At 39.0% G+C, this 12,433-nt stretch overlaps 1 protein-coding gene across 1 annotated transcript; it reads right to left on the reverse strand.

The window, feature by feature from the left end:
- Positions 1-5,826: 5,826 nt before the first annotated feature.
- On the reverse strand, positions 5,827-11,870 carry LOC112011039 (proteasome subunit alpha type-1-B). The gene is made up of 2 exons (XM_024043425.2): positions 11,351-11,870; positions 5,827-6,796 (listed from the first exon to the last, which is right to left on the reverse strand). The coding sequence occupies exons 1-2, from the start codon at positions 11,699-11,701 to the stop codon at positions 6,302-6,304; spliced, it is 846 nt and encodes a 281-aa protein (XP_023899193.1). The 5' UTR covers positions 11,702-11,870; the 3' UTR covers positions 5,827-6,301.
- Positions 11,871-12,433: the final 563 nt, after the last annotated feature.

Here is a 12,433-nt window from a genome sequence, read left to right on the forward strand (position 1 = left end):
TGCAGGAGATTAGTTTTGAAAGGGTCTCCTTTTGGGTGCAGATCCACCATCTTCCGTTTTCTCTGCTGACGGAGGAGGTGGCTTTCAAGTTGGGAGACACGCTTGGTAATGTCATAAGAACTGGGGATTCATCATATATGCGAGGAGGGACTTTCATGAGAGTGAGAGTGTCGCTGAACATCTTGGAACCTATCTGTCGTGGCCGCCGTGTTACTTTTGGACAGAACTCAGAGGGATGGATTTCTTTCTCCTATGAACGCCTACCAAACATCTGTTATTGGTGTGGAAGGCTGACCCATGATGATAAGGAGTGTTCCGTATGGCTGCAAAGCAAAGGTTCTATGGCTGTGGAGGATCAGCAGTTTGGTGCTTGGCTTCGGGCTCCTCAGTTCAATCCTTCTCGCCGGTCGTTTGTGGAGGTCAAAGGTTTCGAGAAGGAAGAAAATTCTAGTCGGGTCGTGGTGGTGAAGTCCGATTCGGGGGTTGTAACTCTGGCGACCAACTCGGCGGCGTGCTTGGGAGGTACTGCGCTGGTTAAGGAAACCCCGGATATTCCGGAATTTATTGGCTGTACGAAATCATCAGCGGATTTTGAGGCAACACTTCAGGACATTGATGATGAGTTACAGAGGTTTTCAAATTCAAACTCGTCTAATGCTATAGTCAATAAGGAATCACACAAGAGCGTGGCTGAAATTAAGGGAGTGGAATGTGCATCGGAAATCTCGAACATCTCAGATCAGGTCACTAAAGATCCGGTGATTGATGAGGATATGCTGTTGGATGGAAAAGTCACGGCTTTAAATTCTGTAGAGTTAAGGGAGCTGAATTTTGAATTGGGCTAGGTTGGTAAGACGAATACAAAGAAGGGAGGCCCATCTAAAATGCGTGGGAAGGACAAAAATAAAGTCAGTGGGCCTGGTTTTATTCATGCCACTTTTGGGCTGGACCAGGACTCTTTTATGCAAAATGGTCCAAAGCAGGCTTCAGTAGTTGATTGTCTCATGCAGAATGGTCCAAAACGCAAGGGAGAGGCCTTAGACTTGGTCAGTTCGGAATGTGGGGAGAAGGAAAAAAGGGTGAAGCGAGAGAAGGTTGTGCCTGATATATCTATACACATGGGATCGGCGAAGGCTGCTGGGCAGCCCCGCCGGGTCCAATGAGTCTGATCAGTTGGAACTGCCGAGGGCTTGGGAACCCTCGGACAGTTAAAGCCTTGCAAAAGGTTATACAGAGAGAAGAGCCCTTTTTAGTCTTTCTTATGGAGACTAAACTCAATAAGGAAAAGGTAGATAAGGTACGTGATCAGTGTAATTTTCGCTTTAGCTGGGTGGTTCCTAGTGTGGGGAAGAGTGGAGGTTTAGCTCTTTTTTGGAAGGAAGGTATATCAGTTGAAGTTCTTGACTCTGATCAGTCACACATTGATACAGTAGTCAAGGGGGATGTTTCATCAGACTGGTGGCATTTTACTGGGTTTTATGGAGCACCAGATACTGCAAGGAGGGATGAGTCTTGGGCTTTATTAAGGAGGATTAGGGATAGGTCGAGTTTACCGTGGTTGAGCATTGGTGATTTCAACGAGATTGTGAGTGAGTCTGAGAAAGAAGGAGGCAGTTCGAGACCGAGGCGACAAATGAAGAATTTTGTGGACTCTATTAACTGGTGCGGTTTAAGGGATATGGGATTTATTGGACCGAGATTTACTTGGCTTTATCAGAGAGCTGATGGAGTCCAGATTAGAGAGAGACTAAACCGTGCATTGGCTTCATTGGATTGGGTGGGGAGGTTTCAGGATGCAAAGGTGTATCATCTGACTAGTTCGGCGTCAGATCATTCTCCGTTGGCATTGCATTTTTTCAGGAAACAACAAAGAAGGAGAGGGAGTAAAATTTTCAGATTTGAATCCATGTGGTTGAAGGACCCTAAGTGTGAAGAAGTGGTTAAAATGGCATGGGCTGAAGGGTGTATCGATAGTGCTGGTTCTCCGATTTCTCGATGCTTGGAGTTGTGTCGTAACAGATTGGAAGTTTGGAATAAGAGTGACTTCGGACATGTTGGGAGAAAAATTTCGGAGTTTCAGGGTAAGTTGGAATGGTTAGAGCATCAACCAGTTTCACCCACTATTATTAGTACAACCTGTGAAACAAGAATTGAACTGAACTGTTGGCTGGACAAAGAAGCAGATATGTGGTATCAGTGGTCTCGTTTGAATTGGTTTCAGTCAGGAGATCGGAATACTCGGTTTTTCCATGCTAGAGCATCATCTCGGTATAAGAAAAATGTTATCACAGGTTTGCTGGATTCGCAGGGGGTATGGCAGGAGGAAGAACACAAGATAGGGGAGGTAGTGGTTGATTACTTTGCTGACCTCTTTAGATCAAATCGGCCTTCTGAGTTCACTGAGCTTCTCAATGCAGTGCAACCAAAAGTATCAGATGACATGAACAGTATACTTAATATGCCGTTTCAAGCTACGGAAGTGTTTTCAGCTTTAAAACAAATGTATCCTTTAAAGTCTCCTGGTCCGGATGGGATGCCACCACTCTTCTTCCAGCATTTTTGGCCCACCATTGGTAATACTGTCACCAATACGGTTTTAGATTTTCTTAACTTTGGGTTTGCCCCCCCTAAGTTCAATGATACTCATGTAGTTTTGATTCCAAAAAATAATGATCCTAAAAATATTTCTGATTACCGTCCTATAAGTTTATGTAATGTGATTTTTAAACTTGCTTCTAAAGTGATTGCTAACAGGCTGAAGAAAATCTTGCCCTCTATTATTAGTGACACCCAAAGTGCTTTTGTGCATGGAAGGTTGATTACTGATAATATTTTGGTGGCGTTTGAGGCGATGCATCACATTAGTCAGAAGAAAGTCGGTAAAAAAGGGACAATGGCTTTGAAGCTAGATATGAGCAAAGCATATGACCGTGTGGAGTGGGTCTGCCTTGAAAAAATCATGGAGAAGCTTGGGTTTAATCTGAGTTGGAGGAGGTTGATTATGCGGTGTGTGACTACGGTCTCCTATTCTTTCAGAATTAATGGGACGGTTTACGGTTCAGTTCAGCCTACAAGAGGGATCCGTCAAGGGGATCCTTTATCTCCCTATCTATTCCTCATTATGGCTGAAGGTCTCTCATCCTTGATTAAAAAATCTGTGGAGGATGGTACTTTGGAGGGTGTAGCTGTGTGTCGTGGTGGTCCAAAACTCTCACACTTGTTCTCTGCAGATGATAGTCTCATTCTTTGTAAAGCTACCACTGCTGAATGTGAATCTTTGCAACGAATTTTCTAGGTGTATGAGAATGCTTCTGGGCAACAATTAAACCGTGCTAAAACTTCTCTATTTTTTAGCATGAACACACCCAGGGAGGTTCAAGAGGAAATTCGGAAAAGGTTTGGAGCACAGGTGATTAAACAACATGAAAAGTATTTGGGTTTGCCATCACTAGTGGGGAGAAATAAAAAAGCAAGTTTTAGTGCTATTAAGGATAAACTTTCCAAGAAGTTAGCAGGTTGGAAAGGAAAGTTGCTCTCAAAAGCTGGTAAGGAGGTATTGATTAAAGCGGTGGCGCAAGCTATACCTACCTACACCATGAGCTGCTTCAAAATTCCGGATTCTTTATGTGAAGAGCTTACTAGCATGATTCGGAATTTTTGGTGGGGTCAAAGAGGGGATGAAAAGAAGATGGCGTGGTTGAGTTGGGATAAGCTTTGTGAACCCAAGGAGAGGGGTGGGATGGGGTTCAAACGTCTCCAACAATTTAACTTAGCTTTATTAGCTAAGCAAGGTGGCGGCTTCAAACTTGCCAAAACTCTCTGCTTTATCGTGTTTTGAAGGCCAAATACTTTCCCTCATGTGATTTCCTCCAAGCTTCTATTGGTAATAATCCTTCATACACCTGGCGGAGCATCTTTGCTACAAAGACCATTGTAGAGAAGGGTATTCGATGGCGAGTCGGGAATGGTACAGATATCCGGGTTTGGGGAGATAGATGGCTTCCAAGAGCTTCCAGCTATGAAGTTATTTCTCCTAGGCTTTTTCTCCATCAGGACACTAAGGTTAGTGAGTTTATTTGTCAAGATAACTGCTGTTGGAAGGAGGAAATTATTAGACAGATTTTCGTACCTATGGATGTGGAGGCAATTTTGAGTATTCCTATTAGTTCCAAACTACCTGGTGATCGTTTGATTTGGGCTGAAACTAACAATGGTGGTTTCACTGTTCGAAGTGCGTATAAGGTGGCAATGAGCCTTTACCAGTCAGGCGATGTAGCTTCAGCCTCATCTAACAGCCAACAACGGTCCTTTTGGAATAAAATATGGCACTTACCGGTTCCCCATAAGGTACGCCATTTTGCTTGGCGTGCTTGTCGTGAGATTCTTCCCACCAAGGAGAATTTGCGAGTTCGTCGAATTCTGTTGGATAGCACCTGTGAAGAATGTGGTTCAGCCCCAGAGACTTCAGGTCACTTGTTTTGGTCTTGCTCAAGAGCTCAACAGATATGGAGTTGCACTAAGCTTCCAAGCTCTCTTAGATCAGGTCAGTTTCACTCTTTCTTTGATCTGCTCTGGTTTTTACTGATGATAGAGTCTTTCGATGAGGAGAAGATGGCCTTAGTTGTAACTGTTGCTTGGGCACTATGGAGTAATCGGAATGATGTTAGACATGGGGGAGTACGGAAAAACCCAGAAGCTCTGGTACAGTGGGTCACTCACTACCTCATGGAGTATACAGCTTCGACGGAGATGGTGGAACCAGTAACAGAGGACGTGACTGCCCTGTGGAACCCTCCTCCACCTACCATGATGAAAATTAATGTGGATGGTGCCATTTCAAAGCTTCAAAACCGGGCTGGTGTGGGGTCAGTTATCCGTGATGATACTGGGCGCTTAGTAGCAGCCATGAGCAGGAGCATTTCAGCGCCACTGGGTCCCTTAGAAGTGGAGGCAAAAGCTTTTGAAGTTGGTCTTCAGTTGGCTAGGGACTTGGGTTATCAAGATGTAATTCTAGAAGGTGACTCATTGATTCTTGTCCGTGCTCTCTGTGGTCTTTCTTCGCCTCCCTCTACAATAGATTCTCTGGTTGTGGGGATGCAATACATGTGCTCAGAATTCCGTATGGTTTATGTTTCACATGTTAGGAGGCAAGGGAACAAACCTGCCCATATTTTAGCTAAGTATGCTTTAAGCTTAAATGAGCCTGTTATATGGATAGAGGAGAATCCTTGTTGTATTGAACAAGCCCTCATCCAAGATTTTGTATCTGTTTCAGATGTTTGAATAATATTTTGATGTTTTCCTATCAAAAAAAAAATAATAATAATAATAATAATATAATTTTATCTATAGTTTAATTATTTATTATAAACATATTTTTTTGAGAAAGAAAAATAATTTTAATCATGGTCGGGTGTTTAATATATATATATAAAAAAAGTAATAAATTAATCAAGTCAATGACATAAACAATATAAAATAAATTACATATAAACATATAGTTTAATTTGGTGATATAAGGTTAAGGTGATGAGCTTGAGTTTAACTCGTGTTAAAAATAAAAATAAAATGAATAATTCTAAACTCGTGTTAAAAATAAAAATAAAATGAATAATTCTAAACTTCTTATTCAAGTCTATATGGTGACAAATTGTGGAAGGCAAAGGAAAAAGTAAGAGTTAAGGTGATGAGTTTGAGTTTAACTCGTGTTAAAAATAAAATAAAATGAATAATTCTAAACTTCTTGTTCAAGTCTATATGGTGACAAATTGCGGAAGGCAAAGGAAAAAGTAAGAGATAAGACCAACTAAAACGAAAAAAGAAAAAGAAAAAAAAGTGAAACTATTCCATAGAGTACACTGCACCTCTGTTTCACATAAATGTAGGTCTCATACGCAGAATGCAGAATCCACAAATGAAACCCACCTTTATACATTCGAGAAGAGGGTGTAGTACACAAAGTATTCTGAATACTTTCAACCCACAGCCTGGAGAGCGGCAGGGTAAAAATAAACATAGCCAAGCCTCCGACGTGCTGAATACCTGAATATCATGACACTTAACAGTAGAAACATAGCCACAAAGTTCATAATTTATCTCAAGTATAAACGTCAAATGTAAATCTAGGATCACCAGTGCCAGTCATTTGCACTAATGAGGTAATAGCAAGCATGCCACAAAGGAAAAAAAAAATGAGGAAGAAACTGAGGTCTTCATTGGTGCCATACTCATTTCCGCAAACACATGGCAGAAAACAACATCTGAAGACACCAATACAGAGACCATGGCTAGTCCTTGCATCCTAAATATCCATTGGAGCCACGCCTTCATCAGGTGCAGCGCCCTGCTCAGCACCAGCAGCCTGTTCTGCCCCACCCTGATCAGCAGCAGCTGGTTCAGAAGAAGGTTCAGGAGCAGGAGGCTCTTCCTCCGTCACAAGCTCAAATGTATCTATCAATTGTTGTACAGTTTCTTGATCCAATATATGGAACGGCTCTCCAACTCCCACCACAGAAACTGTGCATATGGAGCTCTTGAGCTTCTCTCCTTGCAAGGTTTCCCTTGTTGCAATAAGTGCATCCTTGATCAGATCTTCCCGTGAAGAGTTTGTGAAGTTCTCAAACCTGCGTTCCAAATATGTCTTTGCAGCTTGTGAACGAGATCCAATGGCAAAGGCCTGGTACTCAAAGTAGTTACCACTAGGGCAGTTGTAATAAAGATGAGCACCAGATTCATCTAAGCCGCCTACCAGAAGACCAACACCATAGGGCCGTTTCCATGAACGTTGTGTGCAAACCTGCCACCCCAAAGCATGTTATAGTTACAAAGAGGAATAACTTCTCTTGCAGAAGGCATGGAAGCATGAATTTTCTTTTTCATGCCATTACACACAGAGAACACGTAGTACATACAATCACTTCTTTTCTTTTCTTTTCTTTTTCTCCCCTTTTTATTAAATTCTAAGTTGGCCTAAAAATGGCCAAAGCATGTTATCAAGTTTTTATTTATAATTACAACAATATATAGTTCATTTATGAGGTAAATACATAAGGAGACCCCATAAAGATCGTTTTCCCTTAAAACAAGTAAAACCCATAAGTAGTTAGGGTTTTGCGAGACTAAACAGAACATTAAAATTCACTTGAAAACAAAATATAGCCCTTAGGCCCAGATTCCAAACCCCAAACCAACTGAAATATATGCCAATATCTGAAAGAATTTTAGTAATAATGTTAACCTGATATTTATAACATCAGATTAAAAGTTGTTGCCAATAACTTCAACTCAGTTCAAAAAGCTCAGTAACATGCATGTGAAGATTATTTAGATTATGAGGGATCAAATCATTAGGCAAAGAATCACCTTGAACATTACCATCATTGGGAAGCAAAATATGCCAACTATTTCAATTTTCCCCATCAATTTGAAGCCATTTACTCTTAAAATGATGGAATTAGTCCATATAGACTATGAGCTCTAAAGCCTAATAAATTATAAGTAGTTCTTAAGTTTGAACATTCCACAAATTTTCTTGTATTTGCTGAAAATCTATCATGCTGAATAAAAGCTGATCTTAATATGCAATCAAAAGATAACTCTGTAAACACATGAAGGTGTATGCATTTTCACATGTGCATGTATGTGAGTCTAGAGATCTCATCAAATACCGACAGTCTGATACCATAAGCATACACACATATAGTATTTGCAATAGAAGTACCATACTTCCAGCAAAACAAATTAAGACATAAGACAAGACATGGTGTTTAATACCAAGAATTATCAAAATCACCAAAAGAAAATCATGATCGTATAATATTCTTTAAGCTATATGAACACATCCCCCTACTCTAAGAACAACGATGCTGTACCCAGGACATGAAATAGAAGCAGAAGTAATCAGCTAAGAGACTAGAGAGGGGAAAAAAAATACAGAAGCTTCCACAAATGAATAAGAGGAACGAGATGGGCATTTCCAAAATGGAGCCATAAAAGGAAAGAGAGAAATGAAAATTCACATATTACCAATAAAGAGAAACGAAAACCTATGATGTTCACCTAAAGTTATTCTTTAAATCCCATTTATATTGTTACTCAGAACATGCCTGGAACATATTACTGGCGATTACCTTTTCAGATTATTCTAGTTTGATTAGAATTTAACAATTAAAAGCTGAACAGAACCTAAATCACTCTAATAGTGTACGATGATCAAATCTTTTTCAGTCCTCAATCATTCACTTACAGGAAAAATTGTTAAGGTATGGTCATTTCAATACAGCTCTTGCCTTCAATAGCTGATGTGCCCAAATTCTAAAAATTAAAAATTAGGGGAAAAAAAAAAAAAAAAAAAAACCTTACAAACAACTTTTCACAGGTCAGTTTGTAGTTATTCATTCTTTAACGCCATCAGCATCACATCCTATATGAAAGTACAAACTAAATAAATAAATACAATACGAAAGCCTCATAGTTAGTAGCTGTGTTTATCTACCTGTTAAAGATCATGTATAAATTTGATTCTTCCCAAATATGAGCAAACAATCCTTGCAAAAACAATGATAGGGGTTTTTAGTCAATCACGACAAGAAGAAAATACTTCATCCAAAATGAACTCCCCTTTATTGGTTAAAAATGTATAACATGATTAATTTGGATTTGGAACCTCTCCATTTCACTGTAAAATGGTGAAGGTTTATGGCTAAATCAACTTAAAATGAATCCCTTGCTTGGAATGTGCCACCTCATTTAAAACTAAACAAGCAGATGTTTTACCCCACTCTGGTCTATGGTGATTTGGGCTTCCAACTTAATTTCAGATTATCCATTAAGACCAAAGCTGATAAAAAAGGCCATGGAGGTTGTTCACACTTCACACAAGATTGAATCTCGTGGTGTATGAGTACAAAAGATGAAACACTTGCATGGTGGAAGAATGGGTTTGAATTTGAGCACAAAGTGATTATTCATTTGCAGGAGGTGAAATCCCTAAGGAGTCCAATTTGGGCGTTTTTCAGGTGGATGAACTGGGACAAGATTAAGAACCAATTTGGGGTTTTTTTCGTTGATCGCCTGGCAGCTGCTGTGGTCAGCTCAATGGTGGTCTTAAACCATCCCTCCTCCTCCTTATTTACTTCGAATGAAAATTGTTCAGCCAATCTGGGTCTTTGTCTTCCTGTAGCACCATCCCTTCTTCTGCTGCTACTCCTCTCTCTCTCTCTCTCTCTAGTCAACAATATTTAGTTTTAACACTTAGTTTTAGCCTTTTAAGCAAGATGGCATAAACTACACATTTTAAATGATGTGGCATGTTCTGATCCATGGAATCATTTTAAATAGACCCTAGCCATGACAGACCCTCTCCATTGCAATTTAAGACTTCTTTTGGAGAGGGTCCAATTCTGATTAATTCATCATAAAGAAGCAGAAATAATTCAAAATTTGAGAAAGACGTAGATGTAGAGAATTTGGAATCCCCAAAAAGAAGTCTTAAATCCCACTATCATATTCTTTGACCATTGGGATTCACAAATCATTATAATGACATCCTTAAATTTCTAGCCTATTCTCTTATGTATCTATTGTTGTTTTAGACTTGGTAATTTTAAGAAACACACAGCATTACGAAATCAAGAATAAAATTAACAGTTAAAATCAGAACTGGGGAAATTTTAACCGGGTTTGGTCAATCTGAATAACTGAGAGCCCAAAATCCACTAAGACCCAATGTAGTTTCAAAGAGATTAAATTCTATAAAGAGTGTCGTAAAACCAAGTTTTACACCCTCCAATCCCAACATGCCACATCATCATATTACATATTAAATAATAGGCACAACCACATCCAATCATTTCTAATACCTATCTAAAAATCCAACCCAACTAGGAGTTTATTGAGATGTTATTAGGTGTGGTAGGATGTATTAAGATTTAAATAAAAGCTGATGTGAAAATCTCTTATTGGATGGGGACTGTAACAAGGAGGTACTTGTGAAATTTACTCATATTTCAAAAATATAATAAAATAATTACTTATAAAAATTCAGTCAATTCATTTCCATAAAATGGGTTGGCCCCTTGTAGAATATGTTCACCAGCTTATGAATATGTCAAAATTAAGTATATGTATGTGAGAAATGAAAATATTACACCAAATCCAGCCAGCCTAGGCATTTTCAATACATTTGAGTCTGACCCTTAGAACTAACAAAGAAAAATAAGTCCAGCCCGTTTAGCATTTTTAAGCATTCAAAATTATTAAATTCTAGGAAAACATACATTTTTTATGAGTACAGTCAACAAGTCTTAGATTAAAACCAGTTTCGGATGCTGGTTGAAAGTGGCTAAATCAATAATATCAAATATATGACTCACCTACATCTTTAATTCAAATAGAATGTGAGTTACTCATAAGGTAAGACAAACTTAAACCCATGCTTGAAGGTAGGATTTTAAATGCCAAGCAGCAGATGATATTTAACCCCTCAAGATTTTCACAAACCAATGTATTTCAATGTCACTACATCAATCAAGTGGAAAAAAGAAAAAAGAAAAAAAAAAAGCATCCCTAAAATGGGGTCTTAACTATTTAGCATAACACACTTGGCATCAAAAACATACCCATGTCCCCAGAAAAGGACTGATTTCATTAGGAGGCACAAAAAGAGAGTTATACAATCGAGTGAATAAAGTATTGGCTTCACCAAACCTCAAGTGCAGTTTAATACAAACACAGCTAACCAGCAAAAAGATAGATTAAATTCCTCTCGGGGTTAAGAAATACCAATCAAGACATGTCTATGTATCACTACATTTCAAATGAATGTTGCAAAACAAAATTGTAACATGAAGTATAAAAAGAACCAAAAATTAACATCACAGGGACACTAATAAAAATTGTTATATAGGAAAACTAGTCAAAATTGCACAATGCAGTTGTAAGATCTAAGCTTTTTACTAAGCATTCACAGCATTTAGCCTAGTTGAATTCCAAGGGATATCAAAAGGGCTTCCCACAATGATGATTACCAGCCATTTTCCACACAGAAAACTAAGTTTAACCATAAATTTTCGATACGAAAGTATAAAGAAATTAACAAAAACTCAATCTAAATCCCCAATATCACTCAAATTCACAGTAACCAAATTCACTCCTAACTCCAAATCCAAAACCCTAAAGTTTCCACAATCCAATCACTCATAAACAACAACTCAAAATCGCTAAAACCCTAGCTTCCACGATCTTACACGATCAGCATTCAACAAATTACCACAGTAAAAACACACAAAGAAAGCGAAAAAAAAGAAAAGAAAAAAGGCAGCATTAGGGTTAGGGTTAGAGAAATGAGGACCTGAGCCTTATCGGCGAGCTGAACGACGAGTCGGCCAACGGGGAGAGGAGACTCGTAAGTGAAGGAGTGATTAATAGCCTCAGATCGCATGTACCGGGAGAGAACACGGCCGTCGGCGGTGAGTCCGGCAATGGCGACGCCGATGTGGTCGTCGACCTTGAAGATCTTCTTCTGGTGAGAGGAGAGCTCGGAATTGGCCTTGTTGACACAGGCCAAAACCACGTGAGTCTTCGATCGCAGCCCTATCGCCGCCGAGCCTTGCTTCACTGCCTCCATCGAATACTCCACCTGGAATAGCCTCCCAGTCGGACTCCATGTCGTCACGTCCGTGTCGTATTGATTCCTAAACATCTTCTTCTTGCTTCTACGACGTCGTTTTTTTGCTTTTTCACAGTGAAACCTTTCTCTTTCTGTGCGTGTCTTTATAGAGGTTTTTCTTTTTCTTTTCTTCTTCTTCAAGTAGGCTCAAAAGAGAGGAAGCTCTAGCAGTGAATAGTTTAAAACAGCTGGGACTAGTTTTAACTTTTAAGTTTGATAGTGTATTATTGTCTTCTAAATGTTATAATGGACCGGGCCGAATTTTTTATCAGAGGTCAAGTCCAGGAGGCCCAAATTTGAAACTCGGTTTTGGGCCCAAGTTTGTTTGCTTTGCTGTTATTTGGGCTCACACAAGTGCAAATTATTGAAAACAGGATTGTCACTCTATTCCATGTGAATTTCTATCATCTCTATATATTAAGAGGATTCAAAAAGTTAGTTATAACTTAAAAAAAATGTCAAAAATGCCTCTAATCTAATTAGATAACCTTTATTCTTTTAAAAAAAAAAAAATATTGTCTTCTAAATGTTATAATGGACCGGGCCGAATTTTTTATCAGAGGTCAAGTCCAGGAGGCCCAAATTTGAAACTCGGTTTTGGGCCCAAGTTTGTTTGCTTTGCTGTTATTTGGGCTCACACAAGTGCAAATTATTGAAAACAGGATTGTCACTCTATTCCATGTGAATTTCTATCTTCTCTATATATTAAGGGGATTCAAAAAGTTAGTTATGACTTTAAAAAAATGTCAAAAATGCCTCTAATCT

Source organism: Quercus suber, unplaced genomic scaffold, assembly GCF_002906115.3.
Source record: "Quercus suber isolate HL8 unplaced genomic scaffold, Cork oak 2.0 scaffold_226, whole genome shotgun sequence".
Lineage (NCBI taxonomy): Eukaryota > Viridiplantae > Streptophyta > Magnoliopsida > Fagales > Fagaceae > Quercus > Quercus suber.